At 47.2% G+C, this 17,848-nt stretch overlaps 1 protein-coding gene across 7 annotated transcripts in view; it reads right to left on the bottom strand.

Moving 5' to 3' along the window:
- IPO11 (importin 11) overlaps window positions 1–17,848 on the bottom strand; it is a 1,123,558-nt gene that overhangs the window by 705,516 nt on the left and 400,194 nt on the right. For all 7 annotated transcript variants that reach the window (XM_063963049.1, XM_063963036.1, XM_063963028.1 and 4 more), the window contains exons 14-15: window positions 12,730–12,777; window positions 634–739 (exon numbers count right to left, since the gene is read on the bottom strand). In XM_063963049.1, the coding sequence (XP_063819119.1) occupies window positions 634–739; window positions 12,730–12,777 (154 nt within the window). The remainder of the gene's footprint in view (window positions 1–633; window positions 740–12,729; window positions 12,778–17,848) is intronic.

The following is a 17,848-nucleotide window of genomic DNA, read 5'->3' as shown; positions in this document are numbered from 1 at the left end:
GGCAGCTAGGATTCCGGGATGGCCGGAAAGGGTGGGTAGGCCACTTGCAGTGAGGTCCGGCGGCCAGTGCAGGGCGGTGGTGAGGTCCGGCGGGTTGGACGGGCAGAGCAAGGCGGCAGTGAGATCCGGCGGCTAGATGGGCAGCTGGCTGCGCAGGTGACCTCTGGTTTCATGTCACGCTGCGCAGTGCGCCCAGCCGGAGTGAGGTAGCTGAGCAGGTGGAGCCAGAGAGCATCTGAGCCTCCTGAGGAAGCTCAAAGCTGCCCGGCATACAAAATACTAAAGTTGTGGCCAATCTCGAAATCCCCTTGGAAGCTCCAATCCCGGTATTGAATCCCAGACAATTTTAGGACGGGTTCCCGCCAATCCTGATCCTGGGATTGGCCACCCTAATGGCAGCATAAAGATGGGACAAAGATGATGCAAGAATAAGATCATCACACAGAGATGTGGCGGCTGTGCTGACTACGTCCATCTCTGAATCAGGCCCATAGTTTGATGAATATACCCTAGATTTATTTAGGGATATGTGACATTTCTTACTACCAATACTGACCTGTGCAATATAAATGGTAGGTCACAGGAAGAATGCAGCCGGCACACATAATAATAACAACGGTGAAATATTCTTACCTTTCATGGGTAATTTGCAGCTCTCCCAGCAGCTGACTTTTAAACCACTCATCAAAGTCCACACTATCAAACAATTCGAAAGCAGCCAGTCCTACAGCATTGTACACTAAGGGGAGAGGAATGACAGGGATATGGTAATTAGTAACAAGAGAAAATCTGAATAACAGTGCGTCACTTGGTACAGTGCAGATAAAGACACAGGAGTAGATGCATTTTCTGTTGCTATGGGGATTAGTGGTACCAGCGCTCAATATGTGCTACTGAAACCACTTCTCCCCCATGTATTAATGCGCAGATGTGTTGCGCCCACGTCTTTTTTTTTTTATTTTTTTTATTGAAACATCAAGTGTCACATACACAGGCAATGTAAAGAACAATGGTGCGATTATTAAAGACAACAAAAGATTACAGACAATGATGTAATACAAGAGAAACATAGAGTCATCAAGACAATAAAGGAACCAATAAGCTCCAACATGAAGAGGTCTATTACAATATAGAATAAATTGACCTACAAATAGAGCCCATTCTGGTGTAAAAGGCATATAGGGGTATATGCAATTGCGGTCGAATTCGCGGCAATTATCGCCGTTTTTTAATTCGACCAAAATCGCCAGGTGAATCCCGGCAGGTGCCTGCCGGGATTCACCATATTCAATGAAAAACGGATTCGCCAGAATCGCGGGCGAAAATCGGCCGATTTGGCGGATTTTGCCGCGATTTTAAAAAACGGGAAAAAACGTGAAAAACCCGAAAAAAAAATGGCGTGGGGTCCCCCCTCCAAAGCATAACCAGCCTTGGGCTCTTTGAGCTGGTCCTGGTTCTAAAAATGCAGGGGAAAAATTGGCCAGGGATCCCCCGTATTTTTAAAACCAGCACCGGGCTCTGCGCCTGATGCTGGTGCCAAAAATACGGGGGACAAAAAGAGTAGGGGTCCCCCGTATTTTTAACACCAGCATCGGGCTCCACTAGCTGGACAGATAATGCCACAGCCGGGGGTCACTTTTATGCCGTGCCCTGCGGCCGTGGCATCAAATATCCAACTAGTCACCCCTGGCCGGGGTACCCTGGGGGAGTGGGGACCCCTTCAATCAAGGGGTCCCCCCCCCCAGCCACCCAAGGGCCAGGGGTGAAGCCCGAGGCTGTCCCCCCCCATCCAATGGGCTGCGGATGGGGGGGCTGATAGCCTTTGTGATAATAAAAAGATATTGTTTTTTCCATTAGTACTACAAGTCCCAGCAAGCCTCCCCCGCAAGCTGGTACTTGGAGAACCACAAGTACCAGCATGCGGGAGAAAAACGGGCCCGCTGGTACCTGTAGTACTACTGGAAAAAAAATACCCAAATAAAAACAGGACACAGACACCGTGACTTGTACAACTTTATTACATACTGCCGACACACACATACTTACCTATGTTGACACGCCGACTGCCACGGTCGCCGACGATCCGAGGGTACCTGTGAAAAAATTATACTCACCTTCCAGCGTCCAGAGGTACATCCACGTCCAGAGGTAAATCCACGTTCTTGGCAAAAAAACAAACCGAACACCGATCCATACCGGACTAGAAAGGGGTCCAATGTTTTCACATAAGACCCCTTTCTCCCGAATGCCGGGACATCACGTGACTCCTGTCACTGACGTCCCTTCAGCCAATCAGGAAGCGCTACTTCCGTGGCGCTCACCTGATTGGCTGTCCGCTGTCTGTACTGTGACAGCGCATCGCAAAGCCGCTCCATTACTTTCAATGGTGGGAACTTTGCGGGTAGCGGTGGGGTCACCCGCCGGTCAGCCGCTGACCGGCGGGTGACCTCACCGCTAGCCGCTAAGTTCCCACCATTGAATATAATGGAGGGAGCTGTGCGATGCGCTGTCACAGTGCAGACAGCGCTCAGCCAATCAGGTGAGCGCAACGAAGTTGCGCTTCCTGATTGGCTTAGAGACCTGTCAGTGACAGCTGTCACTGACAGGTCTCATTCGTGGAAAGGTGTCCCATGTGTCAGCATGGGACCCCTTTCAGTCCGTTTTTGGTGCGGGTATTTGCGTTTTCTTATTTTGCCAAGTCCGTGGATTTATCTCTGGACCATGGTTGAGGTGAGTATTTTGAACTTTTCTTTACAGGTATCCGTGGATTCTACATGGAGAAGAGGACCGATGTCGGCGTGTGAACATAGGTAAGTATGTGTGTGTCGACGTATGAAATAAAGTTTTACTGTCGACGGTGTGTGTGTCCTGTTTTTATTTGGGTATTTTTTTCCCAGTAGTACTACAGGTACCAGCGGGCCCGTTTTTCTCCCGCATGCTGGTACTTGTGGTTCTCCAAGTACCAGCTTGCGGGGGAGGCTTGCTGGGACTTGTAGTACTATTGGAAAAAACAATATCTTTTTATTATCACAAAGGCTATCAGCCCCCCCATCCGCAGCCCATTGGATGGGGGGGGACAGCCTCGGGCTTCACCCCTGGCCCTTGGGTGGCTGGGGGGGGGGGACCCCTTGATTGAAGGGGTCCCCACTCCCCCAGGGTACCCCGGCCAGGGGTGACTAGTTGGATATTTAATGCCACGGCCGCAGGGCACGGCATAAAAGTGACCCCCGGCTGTGGCATTATCTGTCCAGCTAGTGGAGCCCGATGCTGGTGTTAAAAATACGGGGGACCCCTACTCTTTTTGTCCCCCGTATTTTTGGCACCAGCACCAGGCGCAGAGCCCGGTGCTGGTTTTAAAAATACGGGGGATCCCCTGTCAATTTTTTCCCCGCATTTTTAGAACCAGGACCAGCTCAATGAGCCCGAGGCTGGTTATGCTTTGGAGGGGGGACCCCACGCCATTTTTTTTTTATGATTTTACCCTTCCAGCATAAAAAAAAAAAAAAAAAAAAATTAATATTTTAAAAAATATATAAATAATATTTGTGCCTCCCAAAAAAAAAAAAAAAGTACCTAATCCCTTCTAATATAAATAGATCTGCTATTCCCAAAAAAAAAAACACCAAAAAAAACATGTTTAAATTTTTTTTATTTGTTTTCACCCTCCAAAGTGTGGCGGATTGAAAATGACGAATTTGCTGTCTAAAAGCACTGCTGTCGAATTTCAAAACTTGAATTGAATATGCTTTGGTCGAATTGCAGCACTTGTATCATTGCAGAAAAGTCGAATTTGCAAAAATTCGAATTTCAAAAAGTCGAATTTTGAAAGTCCGTTTTTTGGTCGGAAAGCACTGGATTGCATAGGGGAATTTTTTTTTTTGGTCGAAAATGACCCGAAATTCGACAATTTCGGGAATTCGACCACAATTGCATATACCCCATATACTGTAATTGACTGAATTAGCTAAAGAGTAGTTTTAGACCTGAAGCCAAAAGCCTCGAATTATGGGAAATGCTTATAGGCAATGGTATAGGTCCGCGGACTACACTTATAGCAATTTGTGTTTGGCAAATCCCCTCTCAAAAACCTCCTATGAGTAGATAAATAAACCCTACGCAGTATATTTAGAAACACTGCAGTATAGGAAGAGTAGGAGTGTGCAAGCCTTAGCATGAGACCGAAGTAAATTGTTTGCTGATACATTGGGTAGTCTCTCTGGTTTGTGACCTTACACTGAGGATGAGCCTCTGCAGGTCTCTCTTTCTGGTTTGTTGCCTTACACTCAGGATGAGCCTCTGCAGGTCTCTCTTTATAGTCTGAGACCTTACATGGAGGATGAACCTCTGGTAGTCTGTCTCTCTGGTCTGTCAGTTTACACTGAGCATGAACCTCTGGTAGTCAGTCACCTTACACTGAGGATGAACCTCTGGTAGTCTGTCACCTTACACTGAGGATGTACCTCTGGTAGTTTGTCTCACTGGTTTGTCTGCTTACACTAAGGATGAGCCTCTGGTACTCTGTCTCTCTGGTCTGTCATCTTACACTGAGGATGAGCCTCTGCAGGTCTCTCTGGTTTGTCACCTTACACTGAGGACGAGCCTCTGGTAGTCTGTCACCTTACACTGTGGCTATACCTCTGGTAGTCTGTCTCTATGGTTTGTCAGCTTACACTAAGGATGAGCCTCTGGTAGTCTGTCACCTTACATGGAGGATGAACCTCTGGTAGTCTGTCTCACTGATTTGTCTGCTTACACTGAATAATAGAGCATAGTAAAAAAAAAAAAAAAAGAGTCAGTGCACAGCAGTAATAATGATTCAAGTAATGAGAGCTCTTGACTGGTTTCTGTGCTGTTATTTCGGAACATACCAGACACTACCCGGGAATAAAGAATCTGTAAGACATTAAGTCATGCTATAATGCCAATAATATATTACAAAATATAATTAAATGTACGAGGTACAATAGAGCAATTAAATGAGATGTTTACCAGTTAAAAGAGCATTGCGTAGAAAAGAAATGGGGAACTGTCATCAATGAAGCAGAAAACATCATGGGCAGCGATACTTATCACACAACCTTACTTTATACACCTGGTGTATTTATAGATTACCAATACGAGGTTTATGAGTACTGTAGCCAAGTGTGGGGGGGTTAAGGCCAAGGTGTAGAAGGGGCATCTGTTGCACTTTTGTGATTAAGGGACGTTAGAATGTTCTGTGTATTGTATATTGCTTATTAAGATGTTCTGTGTATTGTATATCTGTCATAAATATGCTATCTGTATTGTATCGGTCAGTAGATTTTCTGGATAGTATTCTGTCTATTAAGATGGTTTTCTATTATATAAGGGTCATTAAGATGCTCACTATATTTTGCAGAGATCCGTAGAATGTTGTCTGTATTGTTTATTGGTCACTACAATCCTCACATATTATACGTCAGTTACTATAAAACTCTCTGTATTGTATAATCAATCGCTAAAATGTATCTAGAATGCACATGTACATTGCTTACAGGTCATAGTAATGCTTTTGGTCTTGTATTTGGTTCACAATAATGCCCCCTGTCTTCTATATTTTTGCATATAGTTCTCTGTACTGAATAGATGTCACTAAAATAATCTTTGAACAGTACAGAGTTGACCAAAATAGTATTGGCTTTAAATTCTAGTCAGATAGGGCAGATAATAAGAATTTACTCACCGGTAATTCTATTTCTCATAGTCCGTAGTGGATGCTGGGGACTCCGTAAGGACCATGGGGATTAGCGGCTCCGCAGGAGACTGGGCACAACTACAAAGAAAGCTTTAGACTACTGGTGTGCACTGGCTCCTCCCACTAAGACCCTCCTCCAGACCTCAGTTAGGATACTGTGCCCAGAAGAGCTGACACAATTAGGAAGGATTTTGAATCCCGGGTAAGACTCATACCAGCCACACCAATCACACCGTATAACTCGTGATACAATACCCAGTTAACAGCATGATAACAACTGAGCCTCTCAACAGATAGCTCAACAATAACCCTTTAGTTAAGCAATAACTATATACAAGTATTGCAGACAATCCGCACTTGGGATGGGCGCCCAGCATCCACTACGGACTATGAGAAATAGAATTACCGGTGAGTAAATTCTTATTTTCTCTAATGTGGATGCTGGGGACTCCGTAAGGACCATGGGGATTATACCAAAGCTCCCAAACGGGCGGGAGAGTGCGGATGACTCTGCAGCACCGAATGAGAGAACTCAAGGTCCTCCTCAGCCAGGGGTATCAAATTTGTAGAATTTAGCAAACGTGTTTGCCCCTGACCAAGTAGCAGCTCGGCAAAGTTGAAGAGCCGAGAACCCTCGGGCAGCCGCCCAAGAAGAGCCCACTTTCCTTGTGGAATGGGCTTTTACTGATTTAGGATGCGGCAGTCCAGCCGCAGAATGTGCAAGCTGAATCGTACTACAGATCCAGCGAGCAATAGTCTGCTTAGAAGCAGGTGCACCCAACTTGTTGGGCGCATACAGGATAAAGAGCGAGTCAGTCTTTCTGACTCCAGTTGTCCTGGAAACATACATTTTTAGGGCCCTGACTACATCCAACAACTTGGAAGCCTCCAAGTCATTTGTAGCCGCAGGCACCACGATAGGTTGGTTCAGATTTAAAGCTGATACCACTTTGGGGAGAAACTGGGGACGAGTCCACAATTCTGCCCTATCCATATGGAAAATCAGATAAGGGCTTTTACATGACAAAGCTGCCAATTCTGAAACACACCTGGCCGAAGCCAAGGCCAACAACATGACCACTTTCCACGTGAGATATTTTAAATCCACGGTTTTCAGTGGCTCAAACCAATGTGACTTTAGGAAATCCAACACCACGTTGAGATCCCAAGGTGCCACTGGAGGCACAAAAGGGGGCTGAATATGCAGCACTCCCTTAACAAAAGTCTGAACTTCAGGTAGTAAAGCCAATTCTCTCTGGAAGAAAATCGATAAAGCCGAAATCTGGACCCTAATGGAACCCAATTTAAGGCCCATAGTCACCCCTGACTGTAGGAAGTGCAGGAACCGGCCCAGCTGAAATTCCTCCGTTGGGGCCTTCCTGGCCTCACACCACGCAACATATTTTCGCCATATGCGGTGATAATGGTTCGCGGTTACTTCTTTCCTAGCTTTTATCAGCGTAGGAATGACTTCCTCCGGAATGCCCTTTTCCTTCAGGATCCGGTGTTCAACCGCCATGCCGTCAAACGCAGCCGCGGAAAGTCTTGGAACAGACAGGGCCCCTGCTGCAGCAGGTCCTGTCTGAGCGGTAGAGGCCATGGGTCCTCTGACATCATTTCTTGAAGTTCCGGATACCACGCTCTTCTTGGCCAATCCGGAACAATGAATATAGTTCTTACTCCTCTTCTCCTTATTATCCTCAGTACCTTTGGTATGAGAGGAAGAGGAGGGAACACATAAACCGATCGGTACACCCACGGTGTTACCAGAGCGTCCACAGCTATCGCCTGCGGGTCTCTTGACCTGGCGCAATATTTTTCTAGCTTTTTGTTTAGGCGGGACGCCATCATGTCCACCTGTGGTTTTTCCCACTGGTTTGCAATCATTTGAAAGACTTCTGGATGAAGTCCCCACTCTCCCGGGTGGAGGTCGTGCCTGCTGAGGAAGTCTGCTTCCCAGTTGTCCACTCCCGGAATGAACACTGCTGACAGTGCTAACACGTGATTTTCCGCCCATCGGAGAATCCTTGTGGCTTCTGCCATCGCCGTCCTGCTTCTCGTGCCGCCCTGTCGATTTACATGGGCGACTGCCGTGATGTTGTCTGACTGGATCAGTACCGGCTGGTTTTGAAGCAGGGGTTTTGCCTGACTTAGGGCATTGTAAATGGCCCTTAGTTCCAGAATATTTATGTGCAGGGAAGTCTCCTGACTTGACCATAGTCCTTGGAAGTTTCTTCCCTGTGTGACTGCTCCCCAGCCTCGAAGGCTGGCATCCGTGGTCACCAGGACCCAGTCCTGTATGCCGAATCTGCGGACCTCTTGAAGATGAGCACTCTGCAGCCACCACAGCAGAGACACCCTTGTCCTTGGAGACAGGGTTATCAGACGATGCAACTGAAGATGCGATCCGGACCACTTGTCCAACAGGTCCCACTGAAAGGTTCTTGCATGAAACCTGCCGAATGGAATCGCTTCGTAGGAAGCTACCATTTTTCCCAGGATCCGCGTGCAGTGATGCACCGACACCTGTTTTGGTTTTAGGAGGCCTCTGACTAGAGATAACAGCTCCTTGGCCTTCTCCTCCGGGAGAAACACTTTTCTCTGTTCTGTGTCCAGAACCATCCCTAGGAACAGCAGGCGTGTCGTAGGGACCAGCTGTGACTTTGGAATGTTTAGAATCCAGCCGTGCTGTTGCAGCACTTCCCGAGATAGTGCTACCCCTACCAATAACTGTTCTCTGGACCTCGCCTTTATCAGGAGATCGTCCAAGTACGGGATAATTAAAACTCCCTTCCTTCGAAGGAGTATCATCATTTCCGCCATTACCTTGGTAAAGACCCTCGGAGCCGTGGAGAGACCGAACGGCAACGTCTGGAATTGGTAATGACAATCTTGTACCACAAACCTGAGGTACTCCTGGTGAGGATGGTAAATGGGGACATGTAGGTAAGCATCCTTGATGTCCAGCGATACCATGTAATCTCCCTCGTCCAGGCTCGCAATAACCGCCCTGAGCGATTCCATCTTGAACTTGAATTTTTTGATATAGGTGTTCAAGGATTTCAAATTTAAAATGGGTCTCACCGAACCGTCCGGTTTCGGTACCACAAACATTGTGGAATAGTAACCCCTTCCTTGTTGAAGTAGGGGCACCTTTACTATCACTTGTTGTGAATACAGCTTGTGAATTGCCTGTAACACTGCCTCCCTGCCTGAGGGAGTGGTTGGCAAGGAAGATTTGAGGAAACGGCGGGGGGGAGACGTCTCGAATTCCAGTTTGTACCCCTGAGATACTATTTGAAGGATCCAGGGATCCACCCGTGAGCGAGCCCACTGCTTGCTGAAATGCTTGAGACGGGCCCCCACCGTACCTGGCTCTGCCTGTGGAGCCCCAGCGTCATGCTGTGGACTTTGAGGAAGCGGGGGAGGACTTTTGCTCCTGGGAACTGGCTGTATGTTGCAGCTTTTTCCCTCTACCTCTGCCTCTGGGCAGAAAGGACGCGCCTTTAACCCGCTTGCCCCTATTGGGCCGAAAGGACTGTACCTGATAATACGGTGCTTTCTTTGGTTGTGAGGGAACATGGGGCAAAAATGTAGACTTCCAGCTGTTGCTGTGGAAACGAGGTCCGAGAGACCATCCCCGAACAATTCCTCACCCTTATAAGGCAGAACTTCCATGTGTCGTTTGGAATCTGCATCACCTGTCCACTGCCGAGTCCATAACCCTCTCCTGGCAGAAATGGACATTGCACTAATTTTGGATGCCAGCCGGCAAATATCCCTCTGTGCATCCCTCATGTATAAAAGTGCGTCTTTTACATGCTCTACGTTCAGCAAAGTAGTGTCCCTATCTAGGGTATCTATATTTTCTGACAGGGAATCTGACCACGCAGCAGCAGCGCTGCACATCCAGGCTGAAGCTATAGCCGGTCTCAGTATCACACCTGTGTGTGTATATATAGATTTCAGGATAGCCTCCTGCTTTCTATCAGCAGATTCCTTCAGGGCGGCCGTATCCGGAGACGGTAGTGCCACCTTCTTCGACAAGCGTGTGAGCGCCTTATCCACCCTAGGGGATGTTTCCCAGCGTGACCTATCCTCTGGCGGGAAAGGGTACGCCATTAGTAACCTCTTAGAAATTACCATCTTTTTATCAGGGGAAGCCCACGCTTCTTCACACACTTCATTTAACTCTTCAGATGGAGGAAAAGCTACTGGTAGTTTTTTCTCTCCAAACATTATACCCTTTTTTGTGGTACCGGGGGTAACATCAGAAATGTGTAACACATTTTTCATTGCCTCAATCATGTAACGTGTGGCCCTACTGGAAGTTACATTAGTCTCATCGTCGTCGACACTGGAGTCAGTATCCGTGTCGACATCTGTGTCAACCATCTGAGGTAGCGGGCGTTTTAGAGCCCCTGATGGCTTTTGAGACGCCTGGGCAGGCACAGGCTGAGAAGCCGGCTGTCCCACATTAGGTATGTCGTCAAACCTTTTATGTAAGGAGTCGACACTATCACGTAATTCCTTCCACAGCACCATCCACTCAGGTGTCGACCCCGCAGGGGGTGACATCACATTTACAGGCATCTGCTCCGCCTCCACATAAGCCTCCTCATCAAACATGTTGACACAGCCGTACCGACACACCGCAAACACACAGGGAATGCTCTGACAGAGGACAGGACCCCACAAAGCCCTTTGGGGAGACAGAGAGAGAGTATGCCAGCACACACCAGAGCGCCATATAACACTGGGATCCCACTATTAACGAGTGTTTTCCCTATAGCTGCTTTTTATATATATTACATATATATATATATCTATACTGCGCCTAAATTTAGTGCCCCCCCTCTCTTTTTTACCCTTCTGTAGTTTTCTCAGACTGCAGGGGAGAGCCAGGGAGCTTCCTTCCAGCGGAACTGTGAGGGAAAAATGGCGCCAGTGTGCTGAGGGAGAAGCCCCGCCCCCTTTTCGGCGGACTTTCTCCCGCTTTTTCTGTTATACTGGCAGGGGTAATTTTACATCTATATAGCCCCTGGGACTATATATGATGTATATTTTGCCAGCCAAGGTGTTATCTATTGCCCTCAGGTCGCCCCCCCCCCCCCAGCGCCCTGCACCCATCAGTGACCGAAGTATGAGGTGTACATGAGGAGCAATGACGCACAGCTGCAGTGCTGTGCGCTACCTTGGTGAAGACTGAAGTATTCTGCCGCCGATTTTACGGACCTTCTTCGTGCTTCTGGCTCTGTAAGGGGGACGGCGGCGCGGCTCCGGGAACGAACACCAAGGTCGGGTCCTGCGGTCGATCCCTCTGGAGCTAATGGTGTCCAGTAGCCTAAGAAGCCCAAACTACCACCTGTTAGGTAGGTTCGCTTCTTCTCCCCTTAGTCCCTCGCTGCAGTGAGTCTGTTGCCAGCAGATCTCACTGAAAATAAAAAACCTAAATATACTTTCTTTCTAGGTGCTCAGGAGAGCCCCTAGTGTGCATCCAGCTCGGCCGGGCACAAGAATCTAACTGAGGTCTGGAGGAGGGTCTTAGTGGGAGGAGCCAGTGCACACCAGTAGTCTAAAGCTTTCTTTGTAGTTGTGCCCAGTCTCCTGCGGAGCCGCTAATCCCCATGGTCCTTACGGAGTCCCCAGCATCCACTTAGGACGTTAGAGAAAGACAGATTTTATTATAGCTTATTTTACTGGCTATATAAAGCATAACCACATATCATGGCTGCTCCTGGTGATTGCCATGCTCCGTGTGTCTTGTGGAGTGTTGACAGAAAGGCCTATTTGCCTCTGATTCACAGGCTAAAAGTCACTAGCTAGTGAGATGGGGCTGGTAGCGTTGTTCTTGATTAGAGCTCTTTGAGATCATTTTTATTATTCTTTATAAAATATAAAAAAACACCTGCATGTTATTGATCACACCCATTACCCCCAGCAGTGCACTGGTGAAGGGGCTTGGACCAATTGCTTGTGCTTGCTTAATTAGGGAAATGTACGTAGGGGCAATATTGCAGGTAGTGGGAGAGTAAGATAGCGGGAGTACTATACAGTAACTGATTAGTTGCATATTGCTAACATACACGTGGTGTCCCTTCAAAATAACTGTCACAGATTGTTGCAACCTTTCTTTACCACCCACCTGAAAATTCCACACTACACAGAAGGGTGTAAAGCTGGGTAGACACTGAGCGATGTGTCCCCAGCCCGATGGGCCTACATTATCGGATCCTTGATACACATCGGAGCGATCAAATGAAGGACAGAACGAACATTGTTCTGTCATTCATTAGCATACACCATGTTACTAGCGTAAATGTCCGGACAGTCTTGTGGCAGGGCTGTCCGGGCGGACACTACATTATCAGGCCGATGTAGTCTCAGTGTGTACCCAGCTTAAATGGTTATGTACTGCAGAAGTCAGAGTACCTACAGCATATTGTTGCTACTTTTGTGACCTGCGGTAGACATAAAAAAGGTGGCATGGAGCAGCGCTCAAACTTGCAATTTACAAATGAACGACAATAGTTGTAGCAATAAGTGCAAGCAATATGTGTCCAGTAAAAACACAACGGCTGCATCCACTGTATGTAGGCAGAGGTATACTTTTGGCACAGTGGGTATACTTTAGTAACACAACTCACATTTAGAGGAAAAGCTATAAACTATTTGTTTCAAACCTAGAATATGTATTCAGAAGGTGTCATTGTATCAGCTCTATAAGCAAGAGTCCCAACATTTAAGATTGCCAATAAGGAAATATTAAGATAATTAAAAAAACAAAATAACAAAAATTATAACATATAAACATTTTCTTATGATCACAAATATGCACATTACATTTTTATGTAGAGGCAAATCACATCGTACAATACACCCAGAAAAACAACGGAGCGCTCCATTTGTTAGCCTATGAAAAAGGTTTATGAATAGTAATCTTTGCACCAGAACCAATAGAGACATACTTAAACAGGAAAGACAGATAGGGGAACTTACTACATGTTACATACCAGTTTCTTTAATGAGTAAAGCATTTAAGTCTTCCAGTGGAGTTGGACCTTAAACAACAGAAAACAAATCTGTATATAAATACTAGCCTCTTCTTTCTACGTTAGATTGGATGACATACAATTATAGTAGGTGAGATTACTGTATATCACAAATTATCATCCATCACATATATAAAATACTATTGCCCAGATTTACCAAGCCTTGGAGAGTGAAAAATTGCACAGTGATAAATTACCAGCCAATCAGCTCCTAACTGCATTGTCACAGGCTGTGTTTAAAAAAATAAGAATTTACTTACCGATAATTCTATTTCTCGGAGTCCGTAGTGGATGCTGGGGTTCCTGAAAGGACCATGGGGAATAGCGGCTCCGCAGGAGACAGGGCACAAAAAAGTAAAGCTTTACTAGGTCAGGTGGTGTGCACTGGCTCCTCCCCCTATGACCCTCCTCCAGACTCCAGTTAGGTACTGTGCCCGGACGAGCATACACAATAAGGGAGGCATTTTGAATCCCGGGTAAGACTCATACCAGCCACACCAATCACACCGTACAACTTGTGATCTAAACCCAGTTAACAGTATGACAACAGAAAGGGCCTCTTAAAGATGGCTCCTTAACAATAACCCGAATTAGTTAACAATAACTATGTACAAGTATTGCAGATAATCCGCACTTGGGATGGGCGCCCAGCATCCACTACGGACTCCGAGAAATAGAATTATCGGTAAGTAAATTCTTATTTTCTCTATCGTCCTAAGTGGATGCTGGGGTTCCTGAAAGGACCATGGGGATTATACCAAAGCTCCCAAACGGGCGGGAGAGTGCGGATGACTCTGCAGCACCGAATGAGAGAACTCCAGGTCCTCCTTTGCCAGGGTATCAAATTTGTAAAATTTTACAAACGTGTTCTCCCCCGACCACGTAGCTGCTCGGCAGAGTTGTAATGCCGAGACCCCTCGGGCAGCCGCCCAAGATGAGCCCACCTTCCTTGTGGAGTGGGCTTTTACAGTTTTAGGCTGTGGCAGGCCTGCCACAGAATGTGCAAGTTGAATTGTGTTACAAATCCAACGAGCAATCGACTGCTTAGAAGCAGGTGCGCCCAACTTGTTGGGTGCATACAATATAAACAGCGAGTCAGATTTTCTGACTCCAGCCGTCCTTGCAATGTATATTTTTAAGGCTCTGACAACGTCCAACAACTTGGAGTCCTCCAAGTCGCTAGTGGCCGCAGGCACCACAATAGGTTGGTTCAGATGAAATGCTGATACCACTTTAGGGAGAAAATGCGGACGAGTCCGCAGTTCTGCCCTATCCGAATGGAAGATTAGATAAGGACTTTTATAAGATAAAGCCGCCAATTCAGATACTCTCCTGGCAGAGGCCAGGGCTAGTAACATAGTCACTTTCAATGTGAGATATTTCAAATCCACCTTTTTCAATGGTTCAAACCAATGGGATTTGAGGAAATCTAAAACTACATTTAGATCCCACGGTGCCACCGGAGGCACCACAGGAGGCTGTATATGCAGTACTCCCTTGACAAAAGTCTGGACCTCAGGGACAGAGGCCAATTCTTTTTGGAAGAATATTGACAGGGCCGAAATTTGAACCTTAATGGATCCCAATTTGAGACCCATAGATAATCCTGATTGCAGGAAATGTAGGAAACGACCCAGTTGGAATTCCTCCGTCGGAACCCTCCGATCCTCGCACCACGCTACATATTTTCGCCAAATGCGGTGATAATGTTTCACGGTGACTTCCTTCCGTGCCTTAATCAAGGTAGGAATGACTTCTTCTGGAATGCCTTTCCCTTTTAGGATCTGGCGTTCAACCGCCATGCCGTCAAACGCAGCCGCGGTAAGTCTTGAAAAAGACAGGGACCCTGCTGTAGCAGGTCCCTTCTCAGAGGTAGAGGCCACGGTTCGTCCGTGAGCATCTCTTGAAGTTCCGGATACCAAGTCCTTCTCGGCCAATCCGGAACCACTAGTATTGTTCTTACTCTTCTTTGCCGTATGATCTTCAATACCTTTGGTATGAGCGGCAGAGGAGGAAACACATACACTGACTGGTACACCCAAGGAGTTACCAGTGCGTCCACAGCTATTGCCTGTGGATCTCTTGACCTGGCGCAATATTTGTCCAGTTTCTTGTTGAGGCGAGACGCCATCATGTCTACAATTGGTCTTTCCCAACGGTCTATTAACATGTTGAAGACTTCTGGATGTAGACCCCACTCTCCCGGATGAAGATCGTGTCTGCTGAGGAAGTCTGCTTCCCAGTTGTCCACGCCCGGGATGAACACTGCTGACAGTGCTATCACGTGATTCTCCGCCCAGCGAAGAATCTTGGCAGCTTCTGCCATTTCACTCCTGCTTCTTGTGCCGCCCTGCCTGTTTACATGGGCGACCGCCGTGATGTTGTCCGACTGAATCAACACCGGCTTTCCTTGCAGGAGAAGTTCCGCCTGGCTTAGAGCATTGTAGATTGCTCTTAGTTCCAGAATGTTTATGTGAAGAGACTTTTCCAGACTCGTCCATACTCCCTGGAAGTTTCTTCCTTGTGTGACTGCTCCCCAGCCTCTCAGGCTGGCGTCCGTGGTCACCAGGATCCAATCCTGAATGCCGAATCTGCGGCCTTCTAATAGGTGAGCCTTCTGCAACCACCACAGAAGTGACACCCTTGTCTTTGGTGACAGGGTTATTCGCAGGTGCATCTGCAGATGCGACCCTGACCATTTGTCCAACAGATCCCTTTGGAATATTCTTGCATGGAATCTGCCGAATGGAATTGCTTCGTAAGAAGCCACCATTTTTCCCAGGACTCTTGTGCATTGATGTACTGACACTTTTCCTGGTTTTAGGAGGTTCCTGACCAGATCGGATAACTCCTTGGCTTTTTCCTCTGGAAGGAAAACCTTTTTCTGAACCGTGTCCAGAATCATTCCTAGGAACAGCAGACGAGTTGTCGGGATTAAATGGGATTTTGGAATATTCAGAATCCACCCGTGTTGTCTTAGCACCTCTTGAGATAGTGCTAAAGCTGTCTCCAGCTGTTCTCTGGACCTTGCCCTTATTAGGAGATCGTCCAAGTATGGGATAACTAATACGCCTTTTCTTCGAAGAAGAATCATCATCTCGGCCATTACCTTGGTAAAGACCCGAGGCGCCGTGGACAATCCGAACGGCAGCGTCTGAAACTGATAGTGACAGTTTTGAACAATGAACCTGAGGTACCCTTGGTGTGCGGGGTAAATCGGAACGTGTAGATACGCATCCTTGATGTCCAAGGATACCATAAAGTCCCCTTCTTCCAGGTTCGCTATCACTGCTCTGAGTGACTCCATCTTGAACTTGAACTTTTTTATGTAGAGGTTCAAGGACTTCAGATTTAGAATAGGCCTTACCGAGCCATCCGGCTTCGGTACCACAAATAGAGTGGAATAATACCCCTTTCCTTGTTGTAATAGGGGTACTTTGACTATCACCTGCTGAGCGTACAGCTTGTGAATGGCTTCCAACACCCTCTCCCTTTCGGAAGAGACGGTTGGTAAGGCAGACTTCAGGAAACGATGAGGAGGATCCGTCTCTAATTCCAACCTGTACCCCTGAGATATTATCTGCAGGATCCAGGGGTCTACCTGCGAGTGAGCCCACTGCGCGCTGTAATTTTTGAGACGGCCCCCCACTGTCCCCGAGTCCGCTTGAGAGGCCCCAGCGTCATGCTGAGGTTTTTGCAGGAGCCGGGGAGGGCTTCTGTTCCTGGGAAGGAGCTGCCTGTTGGTGTCTCTTCCCTCTTCCTCTGCCTCGTGGCAGGTACGACAAGCCCTTTGCTCTCTTATTTTTGTAGGAGCGAAAAGGCTGCGGTTGAAAGGTCGGTGCCTTTCTCTGTTGGGGAGTGACTTGAGGTAAAAAAGTGGATTTCCCGGCAGTAGCCGTGGCCACCAAGTCTGATAGACCAACTCCAAATAACTCCTCCCCTTTATACGGCAAAACCTCCATGTGACGTTTTGAATCCGCATCGCCTGTCCACTGTCGTGTCCATAAGGCTCTTCTGGCTGAAATGGACATAGCACTCACCCGAGATGCCAGTGTGCAAATATCCCTCTGTGCATCACGCATATAGATAAATGCATCCTTTATTTGTTCTAACGACAGTAAACATTGTCCCTATCTAGGGTATCAATATTTTCAATCAGGGATTCTGACCAAACTACTCCAGCACTGCACATCCAGGCAGTTGCTATAGCTGGTCGTAGTATAACACCTGCATGTGTGTATATATTCTTTTGAATAACTTCCATCTTTCTATCTGATGGATCCTTAAGTGCGGCCGTCTCAGGAGAGGGTAACGCCACTTGTTTGGATAAGCGTGTGAGCGCCTTGTCCACCTTAGGGGGTGTTTCCCAGCGCGCCCTAACCTCTGGCGGGAAAGGGTATAATGCCAATAACTTTTTTGAAATTATCAACTTTTTATCAGGAGCAACCCACGCTTCATCACACACGTCATTTAATTCTTCTGATTCAGGAAAAACTGTTTGTAGTTTTTTCACACCATACATAATACCCTGTTTTACGGTATCTGTAGTATCAGCTAAATGTAACGTCTCCTTCATTGCCAAAATCATATAACGTGTGGCCCTACTGGAAAATACGTTTGAATTTCTACCGTCGTCACTGGAATCAGTGCCCGTGTCTGGGTCTGTGTCGACCGACTGAGGCAAAGGGCGTTTTACAGCCCCTGACGGTGTTTGAGGCGCCTGGACAGGCATTAATTGATTGTCCGGCCGCCTCATGTCCTCAACTGACTGTTTAAGGGAAGATAAACCATCACGTAATTCCACAAATAAAGGCATCCATTCTGGTGTCGACCCCCTGGGGGGTGACATCTGCATATTTGGCAATTGCTCCGCCTCCACACCAATATCGTCCTCATACATGTCGACACCACGTACCGACACACACCGCAAACTCACAGGGAATGCTCTAATGAAGACAGGACCCACTAGCCCTTTTGGGGAGACAGAGGGAGAGTCTGCCAGCACACACCACAAAGCGCTATATATACAAGGGATATCCTTATATTAAGTGCTCCCTTATAGCTGCTTTAATATATATAT

This window comes from Pseudophryne corroboree, chromosome 1 (genome assembly GCF_028390025.1).
Source record: "Pseudophryne corroboree isolate aPseCor3 chromosome 1, aPseCor3.hap2, whole genome shotgun sequence".
Lineage (NCBI taxonomy): Eukaryota > Metazoa > Chordata > Amphibia > Anura > Myobatrachidae > Pseudophryne > Pseudophryne corroboree.
The sequence above is the reverse complement of the archived record's forward strand: the minus strand, read 5'-3'. Positions and strand labels throughout refer to the sequence as shown.